The sequence below is a fragment of the Temnothorax americanus genome, unplaced genomic scaffold, assembly GCF_048541705.1.
Source record: "Temnothorax americanus isolate GAGA-0224 unplaced genomic scaffold, ASM4854170v1 Scaffold53, whole genome shotgun sequence".
In the NCBI taxonomy this organism is placed as follows: domain Eukaryota; kingdom Metazoa; phylum Arthropoda; class Insecta; order Hymenoptera; family Formicidae; genus Temnothorax; species Temnothorax americanus.
In genome coordinates, this window is record NW_027509688.1 from 623345 (window position 1) to 645159 (window position 21815).

Sequence of the window (21815 nt, forward strand, 5' to 3'; positions counted from 1 at the left end):
TGAATAGGAAAATCTCTCAAAGTCACAATTACTGAAAAATTAATAATTTTTCATAACGAATGGAAATAATATCACAAAAACGAGCTTCCATAAGGAAACCATATTTTTCTATGGCATCAGTTTTGGAGGAAACAGATTTTTTAACCGATAAACAAGTCATTTTGGAAAAATTATAAATCAAACTTATGAAAAAAAGACTATCGACGAGTAATAAGCATTCGTAATTGATGAATAAAATCGAAACTATGCTAGTCAACAAGTATTGTTAATGAATATAAATCATGTCACAAAAGATAGTTTCAGAAATGGTCAGTGGTGTAGCGGCACGTATTCTGCTTTGTATATTTTTGACTCGGGTTTGAATCCCCACTGTTCCTTTTTTTATTGACCCAGTTGCAATTAATGATAATGAATCAGGCTGATTGAAGAAAATTAATTAGAAAACGATTATCACTCACCGATTTACCTTTTTTTTAATCTCTTCAGAATTTATTTGGCTATATCATTGACTAGAATCAGGATGTTTCATTGAAAATTGTGATTTATAGCAATAATAAAGTAGTTAAAAAAAAGATAAAATTTTATAACAGCGGCGTTTCTTTTGGGCTTTCACTCAACGGTTTCCTCCACAACCAATTTTCAAAAATTTTTAATAATAAAAATGTTGAATGTTATTATTGAAAAATGAATAAATATTTTTCCGAAATCCAATGCTAAAAATGTAGAATACCTTAAAAAAAATGAAAATTGGCCCTACACACACACACACACACACACACACAAAAGATGAGTCCCTTCTTGATATTTTATTCTAAATCACCTGTTTATGGGAAAAAAGGAAGCAAAGAGTACATTGTAATGCATCGTATAATAATTTTCTTAAAAAACAAGAAAAATTGAATATTGAATTACTTTTCAATATATCCACATTTTATTAATTAATCACAATACAGTACCACTTTTTTCAAATAACACGATGTAAACTGTAAACAACTTTTACCAATGCGTGCTTGCCATGCTTCACTCATATGCTACACTGTGTAACCACGTGTTAGCGAAAAAAGATGGCGGAAACTGTGCGGATCCCCCACCGTGCCTGGACTGCGCAGAACAGAACGAAACTCGTCACGAGGATTGCCTCACCTTATTTCCTTCCACCATGGACAAAGCCCTCCTCTCCCGCGCTACCGCGCCCTCTCGCCGGAAGTGTAACACTGCGCTCCGAAAAGAACTAGCCTATCGTACACCGGTAGCGCGGCCGGTTTGAATGATAATAAACGTACACATAACAATTTGATATAAAAATATGTTTTAATTGTTATTGATTATTCGATAAATATATATATAACTGTAGAATATAGCAAAGAGTGATTCTCTCCAAATTCTTTTCAATAATTATTAATTTCCATTAGTGGATTATGATAAGTAGGTGCCTTCTTAGCATACCAGTATTCTAATTATTTATTTCCATTACATTGAAATTTCTTTTTTTTTCAAATTTAAAGATTGGTCACACAAAGGTAAAAATACACATTAAGTTAGTCATCTCCGATGACCTTGACCTTGACATATATTATAAAAGTCACCCTCCTGAATGACTTTCAGAAAATCTTAGCCGTCGCTCGTTGCTTATTTCAAAGTTATGAACAAAAAAATTTGAAAAATTACAAGTTTGTGTCAGTGCTAAGAGAAGTAATTTGCTGATATATGTGTATAGACAGTACACATGTAGGCGGGGAAAGGACTACCGCCCCTCTCCCGCAGGCAGGGATTGGTAAGGGTGGATGTTGGTTCGCGTGAAAAATTGAAAATCTCAATTGGACAATGATAGATTTCGTTTCGCCTTATAAGCAGAGGTGGGGTGGAATGAATCTCGCTTTGTGTGGAAAGTACAATGCTGTCCATCAGAAAACCATCTATGCAAAGCAAGGTGCACTCCATTCTTCCTCACCCCTGCTTACAGGGCAAAACAAGGTCTATCAATGTACAGTTTGAGTTTTCAACTTTTCACGCAAAGCGAGGTCCACTCTTACCCACCCTGCCTACAGGAGAGGCAGCCCCTCTCCCGCCTAAACTTTTTTATTCATAACTTTTAAATAAGCAATGAGCGACGATTAAGTTATAAGAAAAAGTTACTCAGGGTCATGTCTTTGACAACATATGTCAAGGTTAAAATCAACAGAGATGGGTCCCCTATTCGATATATTTACCGAATTTTTTTTATTAGGGACTCATTGTAAAAGTAATTAATGAATTCTTTTACCTTAACAACCATTGACTCCATCTAATTGGCTGTGCCCGTTGCATGTGTGTATATCCAGGCATAAGTACGTCTATATCTTGTTCCGCTTGAATTACGAGGACCTAGTTTTTTAAAATTAGCACATTAATATTTAGCGTATTTTTGTAAATTAGTAGATTATTTTAAAATAATTGCAAAGCTGGATTATATTTAAAAAATTATTCTAATTTTTTTTTTTTTTTTAACAATTATGTAATTTATTTTTATAAGCAAAATGTAAATACTAAAAAGTTTTATTTTAATAAGACAATTTTAGCAATTATGCTATAATGTTTCAAATTATAGAAATGTTAAATTTTTAACATGTCATTTTTTACATAAATAATAAAAATAATAATAAAATAAAATATTAGTATAAATTATTAAACATTTTGTAATGTTAGAATATCTTTCATTAGTATTAGATCACAAAAACGAAGTTATTTAGTCTATTATTATACTAAAAGATTTAGTTTTATACAGGGTGTCCCGAAGCACCCTTGACAACGCTCGTGAGGAGGTAGAAGGGATCGAGATAAACAAAAAAAGTCTCTATTATTTTGCGATATTCGCAATATTTGAGTTATTAATTAATATGTCTGAGCGAATCGGCGCATGAGAAGTAGGCCGGATTTGGCATGTAAAATGGTGTGCAAACGCGCCGATTGGCGAGGGGCGTAATCACGCGTCGCTCACTGCAAACCGAGGGAAGGGATAGCGGGCTACTGCCCGTGTTTATGTCGCCACTCCCACGTCTCGCCCCACGCCAAGGTTCGCTCTCTGCACTTTCTCGCTCTTTCACGCTCTCTCACGCTCTCACGTTTTCTCTCGCTCTCTCACGCTCTCTCTTGGTCTCTCACTCTCTCTCGACAATAAGAAAGATAAGAGAATGTGATGCTACAAATAATATATTTACGAAAGGGAACGATCAAGAATCAATTATGAATTTACGCTAGTCTTTCGTCAATGTAAGATTCACGACTACGGTACGACACGATAAGAAATAAAATTAAATGAAAATTGTGGATGCTGAAAATAAGATATTTATGAGAAAGAAAAAGCACCTATCGTATGAATTTACTTAAGCATTCGTTAATTTACTATTCACAATTACTATAGAAAACAGTGCAATTGTCTTTTATCGGTTTTTTTTCTTTTGTCATGGTTGCGATCAATGTTCGTACAAGAATATTTGAAAACGCATATCAAGGAATGTAAAATCTCTAGATATATGTATAATAATAAGCGTTTCCCGTAAGATATCTGATGTCGATACATGACGTAACGATTACAACTTGTAATCGTGTTCTGCTTGAGATGGTTTTACTCATATTTAAAAAATATACATATATACATATATATATTGCTTTGAAAAATAATTGTTGCGCAACTACTTTTAAAAAATAAAACTCAAGTGGTACGTATCTTTGTATTCCCATTCAATGTCTTCTTATTCCAATCCAAGCTTTTAATTCTTTTTAACAAAATTATAATATTACAAAGAATTATTTTAATCACAAAAAATTAAAGAGATAACAGTACAAAATAAAAATATTTAATTAAAATAAAATAAATAAATTTTTCTTGTAAAAAAAACTTGGCGCTGCTTTTTTACTCCCGCTGCATATTTCCCTAAATTATGTTTTGCTTTCTTATTCAATCAAAAATTTTATGTTTTATTAAATTCAAGCAAAATTTTAGTACTTTATTAAATTTCAAGGTCTAACAAAGCCCAAGTTCTTTTACAAAAAAAATTTATTTATTTTATTTTAATTAAATGTTTTTATTTTGTATTGTTATCTGTTTGAAATTAACGTATAAAGAGAGAGAGAGAGAGAGATTGTGTTGGTGCAGCCATCTATGGCGTTCATCTTGCGGTAGGTCGGAACGCGCGAATGTTTGTGTGCACGCGAAATAGGTCCCGACCGCGTAGTAACCCAGGCGTTCGAGAACGGCCGAGCGCGGGCTCCCCGCGCGCTTGCGTGAACATGTTAGGAGGGGCGCGCAGCCCGGGCACAGTATATACTGTGGCCCGGGCGAGCGAGCATTCGTGCATTCGTCTCCCAGACATCGTGCGTGATACATCGTGCGTGATACATAAGTTCGAGTCGCATAATTGCATCATCTTTTCGCAGATAAGTTGTAAAGTATCCGAGATCGGCCTATCCGTGTGCAATAAACAGGATAATTGTGAAACATATACGAATCGAAAAAGGACAACAACGATCGTCACCGAGAGGAAGCCAGTGAGATACGTCCTGGCGAGCCATGCCGGCACGTGGAAGGCTCGAGGAAGACAGCCATTTTCTGGAACGTTCGAGAGAGCCTTTTCGGCATGAGATAAAACGCTCTTTCGAAGTCTTGGATAAACGAGGTTTTGGCTTGGTACTTTCGATATATACTCGCGTGTGAACATCCTACGTGATGTTATCATCAAACAAAAGGTAAGCTGGGTAAAACTGAAGGAGAGCTCCCTCCTCACCGATTTCGATGAAATTAGGCTTAATCGATTCGTTTTTGCACAAAACGAATGAATCTGGCAGAAAAAAGCCCCGCTCGGCCCCGCGACGCGAGATATTAACTGTTAAAGTTGACGACTATCAGGTTATGATACCTGTCATACCGACGCGATGCAGCAACTACGGACATGCTCCGCGACCACATGCGCATGCTCCGTGCTGGTCACATGTGTAGTCGATGTACTTGAGCGCCCAACCTCAATTACATCATATATTGTTGTGTGCAATTCAAAAATATTTACAATGTCCTATTCAGTAGAACAATTAAATAGCAATCCGTGGCTAGCGGTTGAAGATGTTGTTGGCGATGCAAAAACATGGCCCAAATTTATCCGAAAAATGTTTTGGGATAAAAATCTCAAAGATCACAATCGAATGATCCTTGTCAATTTTTCCTACTTGAATGCAGTATCCGAAGATTTTTTGCACGATATATTAGCTTTTATGTTGAAAAATGCGCATACAGCGGAAAGGAAGCGCAGTATTAAAGATAAATTTAGCTATTTAAATCACAAGGTAATTTCAAAAAAAAAAGATAAGTATATATTAAATAAGTATTAATTATTGTTTTTTTATACTTTTTAGGAATTAGGACATATTCGACGCAGCCGTGCATACAGTTATCACGTTTATTTTAAGGAAATGTTAGATCTAAATTTTAATCCAATTAATAAATTATAAAATTTAATATATTGTTTTCAAGTTTGTAGTTTTGATTACAACAGAGAATATTTTTGAACACAAATTATTTCTGTTACAGATATTAAGCGTGTTAATGTTAACAAAACAGAAATAAAAATTTTAAAGCAGAGAATAGTTGGTATATGAAAAGTGCATATTTATATTATTTTACACAAGTTTCGCCTTGTAACACATAATAAAGAAAAATTCATTAGTTATTTAATCGAGCATCATTTAATTGCTAAAGAAATACAGTGTCCAAAATGTGGTAATAAATTAATAATTGATACAAGTAATGTCAGATTTCGATGCTGAAAAACATATTATGAAAAGAATTCCAGCAAAAAATATGTAAAAAAACAATGTCAGTCCCAAACAAGTGCAAAATGTGATACGTGGTTTAGCAAATATTCCTTTTAAGTTGCACTTGTAGAAGCCTCCGAGACATCTGCTTCAGCTTCACCAGGGATCTTCGGTGGATACATTTCCGCAATCGTACAGAAAAAACCGCTCAACCGATCTTCGTAATCATGAACGCGTTTGAAGAGATATTCAGCTAAATATCCCACCAAGTGTGAAGTACGTGTTCCGTACCGTGGGATATTAGCTCTTACCTCTCTCCAAACGCGTTCTATGTGCTGGGTGTGGGCTCCTAAAATTTAAAAAACTGTGTGTGTGTGTGTGTGTGTGTGTGTCAATGCATTTATAAATTTCTTAATTTTTCTTTAATATATCATGAGCTGCGGTCCACTTGACGCTACAAATGCTTCGAAGCATCTTTTTTCTCTTTTCTTTCAATGAAGAAAGAAGGAGAAGAAAAACGCTCCAAAGCATTTGTAGCGTCAAGTGGACCGCAGCCATAGTTAAAGTAAAAAATTTGTAAACTATTTAAAATGTTTATACTTACCAGTATCTGGGTCGACGAAATTCATGGAATGATTAACGGTCAGATGTTGGAAGCCTTCATTGTTTAAACAATTGTAAGACTTCCAACAATCTGACATTATCGTCGTCCCAGGTAGGATCCACTCCTTTATGATTCCCAGCAAAGTTTCTTCTGTACGATCCGGAACCGCAACAAGAAATATTTTTGTTGAATCGCGTTCATATCCACCGAAGATCCATTTCCCTTCGACAATTCGGCCACGGTTGTATTTCCTTTTGCCGATTTTAGCCTCGTCTATTTCAACAATTTTGTTGGAGCTTCTAAGTTTAGTCGAATTTTTTTCGGCCCAGTATATGCAAACCTATATCATTTTAAAATAAATTTGCTAAATATATATTTAAAATATTTATATTTCATGTGTGTGTGTATATTAAATGTATCAAATTATACTTACTTCTCGGCAAAAGGAAATCCAATCAACAACTGAATGATCGGAAAGTTGTAACTCCGGTGCACAAAAATCGATGTCGCGGAGGCCGTAACATTATAAAGTATGCTGTCAGTCGGCATGCGGTTTCTAAGCTTAACTTTGATTTGCTAAACCACGTATCACATTTTGCACTTGTTTGGAACTGACATTGTTTTTTTTACATATTTTTTACTGGAATTCTTTTCATAATATGTTTTCCGGCATCGAAATCTGACATTACTTGTATCAATTATTAATTTATTATTACATTTTGGACACTGTATTTCTTTATCAATTAAATGATGCTCGATTAAATAATTAATTAACTTTTCTCTATCGTGCCGGCGAGAAACTCGTGCAGTCTCATTGTCGGATCGTCGTACGTCGAACATCGGACGCAGTGTAAATCTTTATTGGACTCGTAAAATTAACAAAAGAGAATCAACATTTGAAATTGTTTTACTTACCGCTTGGACAGTTGTCACGTGACCTTCTTTTGCATACGCGTGCAGCTACGGAGCATGCGCATGTGGCCGCAGGGCATGTTCGTGGCCGCTACCAGTCGCTACATCGCGTCGGTATGACAGGTCTCATAACCTGATAGTCGTCAACTTTAACAGTTAATATCTCGCGTCGCGGGGCCGAGCGGGGCTTTTTTCTGCCAGATTCATTCGTTTTGTGAAAAACGAATCGATTAAGCCTAATTTCGTCGAAATCGGTGAGGAGGGAGCTCTCCTTTAGTTTTACCGTAACCTGTTTAAATATATTTGAGTGGGAATGTTAGACATTCGTCTGCCGTTACGAGAGAGCTAGATAATTAATCCTCTCAAGGTTACCCTTTGCAGTTACAATTCGCAGAGATCACGAGAGCAAGCGAGAGGAAGACTTTCTCGTCTTTTGAAAAGAGATTAAAAATTCATTTCGAGTCTAATTGTAACACTGAGCTCAGTCTAAAGTATATTAAATAATTAATCCTTTGGTTGCAACCATTTTAGTTACAAGAAAAAAACTTTATTTCTTTCTTTCATGCGACTGTTTCATTATAATTGATTATATCATATTCTTTCTCGTTTATTACTTTAATTTGCGGACATTCGTTACATTCATTGGTATTACGTACTAAATGAGAATGCGTTCTTTGCGAAATATATAAATCGTTCCTGGCATTGTAATAAAACTATCGAATAACCGTTTCCGTGCGTTGCTATATAAGTTCTTATTCAATTACTTTATAATCTTCTAATAAATATCTTGCGAATTATTAGTTATCTAGTATTACGTTCATGCTGTGGTGAATTAATGTGTCAATCAAAGGCTGCCTAGTACAAGATTTAGTTCAGTAAACTCAGTGAGATACTTATCGCTTATGTTTCGGTTGTTGCTCATGTCATGTATATAGCTTATGTTGTAGTAATCGCTCATAATATAGTATAATGCTTTGCCGAGATTTGGACACTAGTTTGGTAATACTCAATTAGTATTGACATTACAAATAACATTATTTAATAGACTGATGATAGTAATTCGTTATTTAAAATAAAAGATTGATGCATTATTTCCCAGATTATATAAATTCTATCTGAAGTGATATTCTTGTATTTATTGATTTATGTTTATGTTTCAAACGCTCCTTTCTTTAGAGAAGAACAACTAATTCTAAGCTTGACTACGTCAAGAGAAATTATACGAGAACATACTATGACAATTCGTCTTATAATGAAGATTTTATATGATAAAGAAATACCTCAGTAAAACCTCAAAGTATATTATTAATACATATTTAAAGAAAGGACTGTTCTCTGATAACCATTTTTTTGTTTCTTTTATGCATTTGAGACATTTATTGTACTTATATTGTATTTTTATATTACCGTGTATAATTTTGTTCACGAATACTGGGAAGGTTTTAGGGCAGTTTCCCTTCTCCTATGCAACAAATGTTGGTATTCTTTGTATAGTTCTGCCCACTTTAAACTTGTGAATTGAATTACATATAAATCACGAAACGCGCAATCTCTCTTTCAATAAACGGATTCTTTTCATTTGTTTCTTCCTCATCTGATTCTCGAGATCAGGCTTGTGCGCGAGCTTGTGCAAACATTATCTCTTTAATTCTTTGTGATTAAAATGATTTTTTGTAATATTATAACTTTATTAAAAAGAATTAAAGCTTGGGTTGGAATAAGAAGACTCTTGAATGGGAACAAAGATACGTACCACTTGAATTTTATTTTTTAAAAGTAGTTGCGCAACAATTATTTTTCAAAGCAATATATATATTTTTTTTCTTTGCAATTGGCGCAATTTAAAGATTTCACATTTTTTTTAAAAATACATATCACTTGGGTTGAGTTAGGTAACGCAATTTTGTGAATTATTTTGTTAGGTTATTATTTTACTTACCTCAACAAACTTCGTGATTCTTAATAAAAGTTTGTCGATGGATTTTCTAAGCCATAATTTGGTATCGGTTACAGTCTGATCATTGCGACTTCTACCAGTATGTAGTTTCTTCGCTACGTCACCAATTAATTCCTGTATATTTATGAAACAATTATAATGACATAATAATCTCTTATTAATGTATAAAGCAAGGAGCATTTAAAAATTAAAATATTAATTAAAGAATACAAATATCTTACAAAGATTTGATTTGTATAAAATTCTGTGTATAGAATACAGGATTTTTATATAGAAAATAAATATCTTTTAAAGATGTTGAAACTAGGATTAATGATGCCATTGTATGTAAAACATAAAAGGCCAACTGATTAACAACAAAAAAATTTATTTAAGATATTTAAAAAAATCTCAGAGAAACTTTTTCTTTTACTTTATCATATATCTATACAGAGAAAAAAGATATGATGCATACAACCAAAGATATTTAGTTGCAAGCAATATAGCTGCATCACCCTAGTTATCTTTAAATGATGATTATGTGTATGCTTGATATGACTTATTTACTTTGATCAACTACATCAATGCCCATACAGTACCGATTGTTACAGCAATGTTTCAAAAGCATTTCACCTTTACACATTTTATGTGAATTTTATTTGTTAACACTCGTCTGAAACAAAAGCGGTGAAACGCGCAAAAAGAATCGCGAGAAAGATAATAAGTGTGATTTTGAACAGCACCAGCGTAAAAAGGTAAAAAAAATTAACTATTCGGCAACAATAATAAAGTAGAGGGTATTCGCTATATATACACGATGTTCTATTTTAAATGCCATAAGCAAATATCTCGAAAAATATGAAAGACATGGAAAAACGTTTTAGACAAAAGTTGTAGTATATCAAGGAGAACAAATAATGATAAAACCATTTAAGAAAAAAGACATGTAGTTGCATATTGGAAAAAACATAATTTTTTTGCAAAGCAACAATGTGTTTTCTTTACACCAATTTATTTATCTTATTATTCTGTCTCTAAAAGTGTCAAGGTAGTTACAAAAAAATTAATAATTTACGAGATATTTTATACTTCATGTCAAAATGTACCCGAATAGAACATGAAATATTTCGTAAACTATTAATTTTGGTAAAACTTTACAATAACGAACCCAGCCCCGATGACCTTGATCTTGACATATGTTGTCAAGATCACCCTCCTGAGTGACCTTTAGAAGATTTTAGCCGTCGCTCGTTTTTTATAAAAGTTATTAACAAAAAAATTTGGAAAATAGAGCAATTATTTTGAGTAAAAATGACTAATATATATGTGGAAATAGCACATGTAATCTAATTTTATATCGTAATTTATTGCATATCCCCGCAGGGTTCGCAATCTACTACCAATACTATCCTTCTCCTCTCACTTTAACCTTTTAGACCAACGGCTTAACGTCTCTTTCCGAAAGACGGAGCCCAGTTTTCTCCGCACAAGAGCCTATCTTGCACGGAGGGGCGCAGCTGTCGGAAAAACATTATTCCATGCTTCATGGCTCTAGTGGACTCGAACCTGGTTCCTCAGATTACGAGTCTGGCGCTCTACCATTAGACCACACTGCCGCCCTTAAATAGCACATGTATGAACAAAAGAAAGTCTTTTAAAGCAGTGAATGGAAATTTTAAAGCAGTGGAAGCCCACGCATGTACTTTGAAGGTACACTATATGTCTAATTTAACAATAGTGGAGCCCCCCGCGAGGGGGCGGAACCTACTGCCTCCACGTATACACATACGCGTGGAAAGTTATAAACCCATGTAGCACCTCGTTTCGCGTAGAATCTATTTGAATCAATATATTGACTTTATCTTTAACCAAGATTGGCTCTAATAACTCAGATAGCAAAGAGAATTAAAAGAGAATTCTTTTTGAATTTCCGAATTATGAAATAAATTATTTCTTTGTACCATTTCTGCTTTAAAAAAATTTTTAAGAGTTCAAACATAAAAAAAAACAAAATGTATTAGTGCATTTTACAATCTCTGCACTATGTGATAATGAAAGTATCACTCAACCTTTTCTGACTTTTTTCTAGAAATAATTAGTATCTAATTGATGTCATACTAAAGGTTTTTAGGATTGTTGATTGTATTTCTGTAGTCAAAATTTTAAAATTAAAAATGGCGGATTTAATATGACGACGAAAATGTAAATTTTCTTTTAATTTGAATGAAACTTGTATTCTAGGGGTTTTTAAGATCGCTAATTTGAAATATTAGTTGTTTCCATATTTACATTTTGTCAGCAACATTAAATTTGACATCTTGTATTTGAAAATTTTGACTTTAGATTCGTAATCAGCGACTCGAAAAACCCCTGGAAAATAAGTTTTACTCAAATCCAACAAAATTTAGTATTTTGGTCCATCATATTAAATCCGCTATTTTTAATTTTGAAATTTTTACTGCAGATTCGTCAGTGACCTTTAAAACCTATATGTATCAACTTATATGTGAATACGACAAAATTTAGCATTTTGGTCCGCTATATTAAATCCGTCATTTTGAAATTATGTAACGATTTTTTTCATATAGATCTTACGTTGACCTTTAAAATAAATCAGAAAGAACTCGTTATCTTAATTTTTGTTAAAGATATATGTATTTTATACTTTTACTCCATTTTACGAGTTTTTTACAAGATATACATGAAGGGTAAAACACAAGAATATTGATTTTTTTTCATGAAGAGTCCTATAATTCTTCTTTAAAATGAACCCAAGAAGACAATCGCTATCTTTATTTTTTAGAAAATATGAATTTTTAAAGTTACTGGGACATATTACACTAGGCACGAGAGGGTTAAGCTGATCCGCAGCGAAAAATATTAAGGCCAAATGTGTCATAGGCTCACCTATTATTTTAGCGCATGAGAATTTTTGCTTATAAGAAAGTAGGAGAGACCGGGGCAAGTTGGTACACGGTAACACTGTTGTAAAAATGATAAAATATAATACTGCATAAAAAATATAATATTTCCACAAAAACATGGCGATAATATTTTAATTACTTATTTTAGGCTGAGTATAGCGTAATGTCACAAACAAAAAATATTTTTAGTTTCGTATAGCCGTAAGCAAAATAAATCAGTGATATGTATTAAATGTTATATTTATAAATCTGGTTATCACATCATAATTCTAACTGTCTTTAAAATTTTTACTTTAAACGTACTAACTCCCAATTATGTTAATGTCTTGAAACATTTTTTTGTTTAAACAATAATCAAAATACCTAAATATGGCAGGTCAGGGCTGATTGTGACGGGATAGGTTGTTACAGCTTTTCTGCTTATAATTTCGACCAACTCCGTCGATGTAACACATAATCGCGGCATAACAGCGGCAGCTATTTTGATCTTACGTAAGATTTCACCTTTAACATCACTTATTACGTGTCAGAACCAGTCAATACAGAACATCAGTTAAATATATCTGTAGGGGAGACCGGGGCGATGTCGTCCTCTGTTTTATGAACTCGCCATTAATATTGTACGTAAACGCTACTTATGGTGCCCATGTGGCCAACGGAGTTTAGTGAGATTACATGCTATGTTGTGATTTTCATTAAGGCAAACGTGTTTTCGAAGGTCAAAAGTGAAATATTGGCTAAGACATTCCCAATGTAACCAATGTTCAGCAAAATATGTTGCCAATGTATTGTATTACTAGGGTAAGAACTTCATAATTTTAATGCGATATTATGGCCCTTGCATTCTGGACATAACGAATGATGAGAGAGAGAGAGAGAGAGAGAGAGAGAGAGAGAGAGAGAGAGGGAGAGAGAGATATGATATGATATGATTTATTATGCCCAAGCTCGGCTAAAGGGAAAAAATAAGATACAGTGCTGCAGTACAAAAGAAAATATATGCGTGCTCTCCCTCGCATATGAGACAGACAAATGAAGTAGCGAAGAACTGGATATTGAAGTGTCCAATAAACCAGCGAAGTATAATTCCAAAAACTATAGTATAACTAAGAATAACGCAACTTAACTAGTAATATACACAGTGTAACTACCAACTAACGCAACTTAACTAGTTATATATACAGTACAATTATGTAGTAAAGAAACAACAACAATAAACAAGAAGTACAAAAGAAAACAGAAGACATAAGTAAGAATGCTACCCTGTTTCACGAGCAAGCAAAATGCTTTGAGAGGATTCTTAAAAGTAGGGAATGAGGAAGTAGAGGTGATATTAATAGAAAGTGAGTGCCAAATAAATAGAAGAAAGATGAGAAGGAATATGAAATGTATGAGACGCAAGAAGAAAGCGGTCAGATCTCCTCAACAGCGGATCAGGCAATGTGAAATTTTCCCGCAAGTAAGAAGGGGAGCACATGTGAAGTATGCGAAACATTTGACAACCAAGAAAATATAGTCTTCTATTTTCAACTGAAAGCCATCTTAATTGGCTTCTATACGGGATTCGCGCGCTGGCCGTTCCTAACCTCCTTTCCCCCAGACGTAATGCGCAATCATTCTTCCCGTATTATTATCTTTATTCCCAAACCTGGTGGCAAAGGAGTTACGCCTATCTCGCTTATCTCCTGCGTGCTAAAGATCATGAAGAAGTGCATGTACAACCGCTTGAGATGGTACCTCGAACATGAAGATCTGCTTTCAGACTCAAAGCTTGGATTTAGAAATGCTAAATCCTGCTTTGACAGCGTGGTTGCACTGACCAACGATGTTAAAGCGGGTTTCCTAAAAGGTGCCTATACGGCAGCGGCTTTCTTAGATATAAATGGCGCATTCGACAATGTGTTGCCGCACATTTTGATCGATGACCTTGCTAATATTGAAATCCCAGCTTCTTTCCAAAAATTTATCCACAATTTAATTGGCAACTGATTCATATTCTATATACAAAACGGGGTTAAGTTCGGCCCCTCCTCGCTAGAAGAGGATCCCCTCAAGGTTCCATCCTCACACACACCACACACACACACACACAAAGTCCGACTCTCTTTAATATCTATATCAAGGATATTGCCCGCTTAATTAATGCCGACTGCAAAATTCTTCTGTACGCGGATGACATCGTAATCTATATATTCTACCAACAAAGATCTTAACATGGCTGTACAATCTATCAACGAGTCTATCGAAAGAATCCCAAACTTCCTCTCAAACAAAGGACTGGCACTTTCGCCTTCTAAATCACAAGCAATGATCTTCACGCAAAAAAGACCCATGCCTTCCTTTATTCCTGACATCACCATCAACGGTAATCCGATCCAATACCATGAAGCTGTCAAATTTCTGGGCATCTTTGTTGATTGCGCACTCAGCGGCAAACCCCACATCACTTACGTTATTGGCAAGTGTAAAAAGGCACTTAACGTCATGACTGCCTTGGCCGGAGTCTGGTGGGGCGCTCACCCCCAGCAGCTGATGATGATCTATAATGGTCTTATCCGCAGCAACATCGATTATGGGTGTCAGGTCTTCCAGTTATCGGGCAACTTCACTATTTTTGAGAAACTCTAGCGAATCCAATATAAAGCTATTAGAACCGCTTTCGGCTACAGACAATCCACGCCGATCAACGTTTTGCTTGGTGAAGCAAAGGAACCCCCTCTACAATTTAGATACAAATATTTGACATCAAAGCTGGTTCTAAAAAATATTGCGCAAGAGTTCAGCCCGGTTACCAACAGTCTAGATGAGCTAATCTTGATCACGAGATCTCCAAATAATTGTGAAAAAGCCTGTAAGTACATCCCAACATTTAGATATTTCCGCTCCATCATCGGGGAAGCTAGCAAGATTCATCAGTCAATATCTCTGCCGGTGTTTAACCATAGTTATGAGTCCACGGTTCACATCATCCACTATATCTCTCTCCAATTTGATTCCAGCATCAGCAATGTGATTTCTCTCTTTTTAGAAAGGACTCAAAAATTAAGAAAGGATGCAATCTCCTTCTATACCGACGGCTCTAAAGATATGACTTTGATTTGTCGGTGCAGGTATTTTATCGTTTGAACTAGCAATTCAAATTCAGCATAAATTGCTAATGCAAACCACAATTTTTACGGCGGAAGCCTGGGCCATTTTACAAGCATTAATCACTGCTGGACAAAGGAAGGGGAAAAAAATTGTAATCTTTTTAAACTCCAAAAGCGTCTTTTGGAGAACGTATGCTCTAACAAAGCGAACCAACAAAACTACGTCGTCCCTTGGCTAAAGGAAAAAATGTACCAGCTGTCAAACAAAGGAGTAGATCCTCAGCTGGCGTGGATTCCGGCTCACCGGGGTATTACCGGTAACGAGCTAGCAGACAAGACAGCCAAGACAGCCTCAAGGAAATGCTTCACTCCTGATTTCAAAATCCCCCATTGTGATTTCTATCCTGTATCCAAAGCTAGTATTCGCAGACAAGTTAAAGAGTTTCTTTGCTCTCGAGGCTCATTTATATAAGGGCACATTCTTCTATAATAATTACCATATGGATCGTCCTTGGTTTAATAAGAAACCCTTTATTAGGCGTAAGGAAATAGTCCTCATAAATAGACTGCGTAGCGGGCATTATAATCTTAATTATAGTTTGGCTAGAAAGAATATTATTGCCTCTGGAGCCTGCCCCTGTGGCAACCCAATACAAGACATAAACCACGTTATCTTTAACTGTGCGATATATTCGGACAAAGCTGGTTATTTGATTAAATATATAGAGGAGACCTCTCCTCCCCTATCCAAAGACATTTTCCCGCTATTAAAAAATCCATCACAACAGTTTACACGTCTCCTTATGGCCGCATGCAATGTAATGGATCTTCAACCCTAAATTCCCTATGCTATGTGGCTGCTGTCGACGTGCACTCGGCAGTAAATGAAAATGGAAGTAAGACGAGCAGGTAACACTCCCTGGCGAAAGACGCGGCGTAAGCATAAGAGCGTAAGCATGAGAGCATAAGTGGAAAATGAAGAATGAAAATCCAGAGAAAAGATTAACAGATTCAGCTCACGTATCCGCAAAAGATGCTACATAGCAAAGATCAAAGCCGATTACTAGCAAAATTAATAGAAAACGGGTGATACACTCGCGGCGAAGAACGAAGCATGCATAGAAATGAAAAACAAAATACAAGAGAGAGAGAGAGAGAGAGAGAGAGAGAGAGAGAGAGAGAGAGAGACGGCAAGGAACTTATACTAGTTGTATACGTGGATTATGGGTTGGTTGAAGCAACTGATCCACAAGGTTTATAAGTTTTTCTTAGAGATCTGAAATCGGAATTCAAAATGATCTCAAAAGAAACAGAGTACTTTTTAGGACTTGAGATTAAACAAAAGGAAAGTAACATTAAAATAAGTCAGAAAGCTTATGCAAAAAGAATTCTTGAGCGCTTTATTTTCGTAAATTGCAAGCCAATCTCAACGCCGATGCTGAAGAGTCCTGAAACTTCCAAAACAGGGAAAGATGATATCAAGGAGCACAAGTTTCCATACAGACAAGCAGTCGGTACACTGATGTACCTGATGCTCAGCACAAGGCCGAATTTGGCTTACAGTGTGGGATTCTTGTCAAGATCACTCGAGAACCCATATCTGAAGAAGATATTGTTCGAGTCAAGAGAATATTTCGATACATTGCAGGGACTATCGATTTGGGGATAGTTTATTGTCACAACACAAATAAAGGCATTCTAGAATGTTTCAGTGATGCAGATTTCGGAGGATGTACAAAAACTGGTCGATCGACTTCGGGAGTAGTTGTCACATACAGAGCTGTTTCGTGGCTGAGTCACAGGCAGGCGATGGTAGCTACTTCGACAACAGAAGCGGAGATCGTAGCTGAAAATGAAGCGGCTAAAGAAGTCATTTGACTGACCAAATTATTCGAAGGCATCGTGAAATTAAAACAAGGTTTGGTTCTTCAAGTGGATAATTCTGCGGCAGTAAGATTAGCTCAAAATCCGGAATTACACAGTAGAACAAAACATATTGCGATCAAGCACTTTTTCATTTTCATTGGAGAGAAGATAATCGAAAAAAGGCTAGGCATTCAACAAACTTCAACTGAGGAACAAGTTGCGGACATCATGACGAAGCCTCTACGCAGAATACGTCTGAAAATTTTCTGCAATCGAATGGGACTTTCATAATAAAAAAGTTTTTTTTTATTTTTTGTTTGATGTTCCAAAGATACTGTATTAACTTTAAATTAATAAGGGAAAGTGTTAAAGTAGAGAGAGATACAATGTATTAATATGAAGTAATGTGTCTATCAAGAGAGGGCACCGAGTACAGTCGAGTTAAAGACAGAGAGAGATTCAATTAGAGAGTACATACATACAAAATTTGTTTTACTTTTTCATACAAAAGATTGTAAGCTTTATAAATAAAGTGGCTGTCCTATCTGGTCAATGTAAAGCAAATAGTACTCTGTATAATTGCGCACCTAAACATGACTCGTTAGTTAACCTGACGCGGTCATATAGACACATCCGTAACAGATCCTTGGATGGGAATATAAAGATACACTTACAAGGGGACCTTCAGGCTAACGGATTTTTGTTTTTTTTTCGTACTTACTGTACTTGAGAGTTATCATTCGGACATCAATTTCCCAAAGTATTAAGGCGCGCTTTTCAGAAAAACTCGAGAAAATCGACTTTGAAGAATTCCGAGCGCGCTATGTACACAGAATTTTAATTTTAATGTAAAATTTATCAAATCCATGTTAATTAATATTTAATCGTTTTCAATTTTGTTTTCAATGAAAAATTTACACTTTCTTATTTTGAATATTGGTACAAAAATGAAGAACGTCAGGTAGGAAATAAAATGGTTTTATATTTTTGAAAATTACGAGAAAATACAGCGCAAAAATGATATTATTAAAAATATTGTTTAATTTTTAAAAGTGAATTATATAATATGAAATATATAGTTTAAAATATATTGTATACAGTCGTTTTACACGTCAATATTGCACGAACCAGGATGATATTCATCGTAAAAGCAAGGGAAACAGTAAGTTTCACGGCATCTAGCACACCGTATACGAACGCAGATATTTTACAAAGCTATCCCAGCAAACGCAAAAGGATTAAAAGATATTAAAATTTTTTAATACCTTTGAATCCCTTTTTTTGGCGAAATTAGATGAAATTAGATGGGATTCGAAATGAGATGGTCCAATCCCATGGAATCCAAAAAAGTAAATTCCATCCACTCCTATGGAATCCGTAAAGGTTATGGAATTGCATGGCATTAGATGGTTTAGGAAACGTCTCGCGCCTCCGTTGGGCGACCAAACGCCGTTGTTCGTCGGTAAGCTTTTGTGTATGCCTAAGGGCATTACACGCACTACTGCCGACGGGCAATTAGCCCGAAAATGAGATTTGTAAGATCTGTCAGGCACCGTAGGGGGTCCCTTTACATAGCGGTCAAGACGAAACTTTGAACTCGAGAAGATATCCCGGCGATGCGACGCCTAGCGGCGTCGACGCGAATTGCCGGTAATGCAGATACCGCGCGGGCGTGTATGTACTATTATTGGCGCGTACCGCCACAGAGTTCAACACGGACATTTTTTAATTCCTATCCTGGCATTTAATGGTATTCATTTTATTGTCAGAATAGACGAAATTCAATGGAATTCAATACGGAAATTTTTAATTCCTAGTTAGTTAGATGGAGTTCATCAAGAAACTTTCCAATCCCTAACCTGGAATTCAGTGGTATTCATTTCGTTAACGGAATCAATGGTATTCAATGGAATTCATCACGAAACTTTCCAATCCCTAACCTGGCATTCAGTGGTATAATATTTTTGTGTTGGAATTGGATGGGATTCAAAAAAGACAAATTCTTTCCAAAATAAGGAATTCCATGATATTGAAACTATTTCAATCTTTTTTTTGGACAGAATGGAATTCGGAAAGTCCTTAATTGAATTCCTGGCAATCCTGTTTTAATTCTTTTCAATCTTTTATCGTTTGCTGGGATACCTTTGTCGGCAACCTTGTCGCTGTCGCTATCGCTATCGCTATCGCCTATTGTGCAAGGGGCTTTACACACGAAATATTAGTTTGAGAATAAATTTTTTTGCTATAATATGTGACCATACACGTCTTTTTAGCGTCACGTATTGTTTATCGCTGTAAACAAGGGATTCAGGTTTCCTTGCTTCCCATTTCTCAGTGGAACGGTAAATATTTACCCTTACAAACCCTCCTTCAATGACTTTCTTCTTTACATATATTGTAGAGAGCACTCTCCTGAGAGACCTTCAGAAGGTTTTAGCCGTTATTTATTAAAAAGTTATGAACAAATATAATTGAGAAATATAACAGTTTGTGTCAATACTAAGGGAAGTAATTTGCTAATATGTGTGTATAGACAGTACACATGTAGGCGGGGTGGGTGGGTATGGACCTCGATTCGCGTGGAAAGTTGAAAACCCGAACTGTACAATAATAGACCTCGTTTTGCTCTATAAGCAGTGGTGGGGCGGGGTGGGGTGGATCTCACTTCGTGACATGGTTCTCTGGACAGATTGGATGGTTTTCTGGACAGCATTGTATTTTCCATGCAAAGCGAGATCCACCCCACCCCACCTCACCCTTGCTTATAAGGCAAAACGAAGTCTATCATTGTACGGTTGGGGTTTTGAACTTTTCACGCGAACCAAACTCTACTCCCACCCACCCTTGCTTATATGTGTACTGTTTATACATATATCAACAAATTACTTCTTTTAACACTGACACAAACTTGTATATTTTTCAATCTTTCTTTGTTCATAACTTTTAAATAAACAATGACCAACGATTAAGTTATAAGGAAAAGTTACTGAGGATCATGTCTTTGACAACATATGTCAAGATCAAGATCATTGGAGGTGCCTCCTCTTATCTTTATTTTTATTTTTTTTATGTTAACTATTCTCTGCTTTAACAAAAAGACTTTTCAATATATTAACGATTCACTGGTATAAATGACTTTCCTTTATTCATACATTACTATTTCTACATACATATCAGTTGTTTATGCCTTTTATAATATTTAAAATAATTGCTATATTTTTCCAACTTTTTTATTAATAATTTTTTAATAAAAATAAAGAACGAGCGAAGGCTAAAACCTTCTGAAGGTTACTCAGGAGGGTGTCCTCTGTAATATATGTGAAGGAGAAGGTCATTGAGGGGTGTTCATAAGGGTAAATATTTACCGTATTTTTTAAATATAATGCAATTACCGGACCAGAATTCGGTCGAAACGTCGTGCAATTCTTGTATCAATTGGCCAGTTGGGTCGAAATAAGACGACTTATAATGCAATTAATTAATTAACTTTGTATCAGTAAAAAATTAAAATATAAACTCAGTAGATTATGTTATTATCAACATACCGAAAGTCTTCGTTCGTTGGCACTGTGTATATCCTCATCTTCGTGATTTATAATAAATTTATTATTGTCCCATTCGTCTTGTATCTAATTAAAGTTTCAAATTCTTTATTTTGATTATATAGTACATAGCTATTTAATATAATTATTATTTTTTGTTACATGGTAACAAAAAAATGTTGTGTTAATCTGTAATACGATAAAGTCAAATCTTTGGCAGTATAAATTTTAAAAAATAATACCTGTTTAAAAGCCACATTTATGAGTTGCATCTCTTCCTGTGAGAGAAGATTTATCTTGCAAAGAGCACGCGCATAAGCTACGCTTCCCTGAAAATAATTACAGATAAACCTTATTAGCATTATTTATGAGATAATATCCTGTTCAGATAAATTCCTGATTTATCTACATTTCTTTTATCATAAAATGTCAATTATATATTTTTATAGTAAGCATTATGATAAGTGTTGTAACTATCGCTCAGAACGCTTTGGGATGTGGCGAGATGGGCAGGAAATGATCTCTTTTACTTCTTTAAACACTCTAAGTACTCTATTTATTCTATATGTAATGTATATCACACACACACACACACACACACACACTTTGTGTATCGTAAACCGTAATCGACGTCTGAACACAACAGTGATCGTGGCTCTTATGAGCATCCATGATGCCCGCATGCACGCGAGGCGCTTCGAGCCGCGCCGCCAACCGGGAGCTGCCCTCTGGAAGAGCGGGAGCACATCGCTTGTACAAAGCCTTCTCACAACAATAAGGATAATAAAAAATAATATTTTATGTGTAAGGAATATATAAATAACACACAAATAAACTCTTACAAAAAACTTTTCTAAAAAAAGATAAAAGACGTCAAGTAAAATATATTGCAAAAATGATAAATATAACCAAAACAGTAATTAAAAAATTTAATTAAACAAAGAATTAGAAATAAAAAGATTCTAACATCTGCTAACAATTAACTAGTATTAATTAATAGAGAAAGAAAAAAAGGTAAGTATGCATAAAAGGTCAAACCTCACCGATGACCTTGACCTTGACATATGTTGTCAAAGTCACCCTCCTGAGTGACCTTCAAAAGGTTTTAGTGGCGGTCATTGTTCATTAAAAAGTTATAAACAAAAAAGGTTGAGAAAT

General features: G+C 35.2%; 1 protein-coding gene and 1 pseudogene across 11 annotated transcripts in view; both read right to left on the bottom strand.

Moving 5' to 3' along the window:
• Positions 1-21815, bottom strand: part of Argl (Argininosuccinate lyase) — a 70281-nt gene that overhangs the window by 33468 nt on the left and 14998 nt on the right. For 7 of the 10 annotated variants that reach the window (XR_013258935.1, XR_013258934.1, XM_077419290.1 and 4 more), the window contains 4 exons: positions 20900-20986; positions 20661-20744; positions 9240-9371; positions 2264-2364 (listed from right to left, as the gene is read on the bottom strand). Coding sequence is in view for 8 of the 10 variants with exons in the window: in XM_077419290.1 (XP_077275416.1) it covers positions 2264-2364; positions 9240-9371; positions 20661-20744; positions 20900-20986 (404 nt within the window). In the remaining 2 variants the exon portion in view is untranslated. The remainder of the gene's footprint in view (positions 1-2263; positions 2365-9239; positions 9372-20660; positions 20745-20899; positions 20987-21815) is intronic. The other 3 variants (XM_077419289.1, XM_077419291.1, XM_077419287.1) reach the window with 2 other exon arrangements.
• On the bottom strand, positions 5697-7228 carry LOC143904505 (uncharacterized; annotated as a pseudogene). The gene is made up of 3 exons (XR_013258931.1): positions 6822-7228; positions 6389-6728; positions 5697-6133 (listed from the first exon to the last, which is right to left on the bottom strand). The product of XR_013258931.1 is annotated as an uncharacterized LOC143904505 (transcript).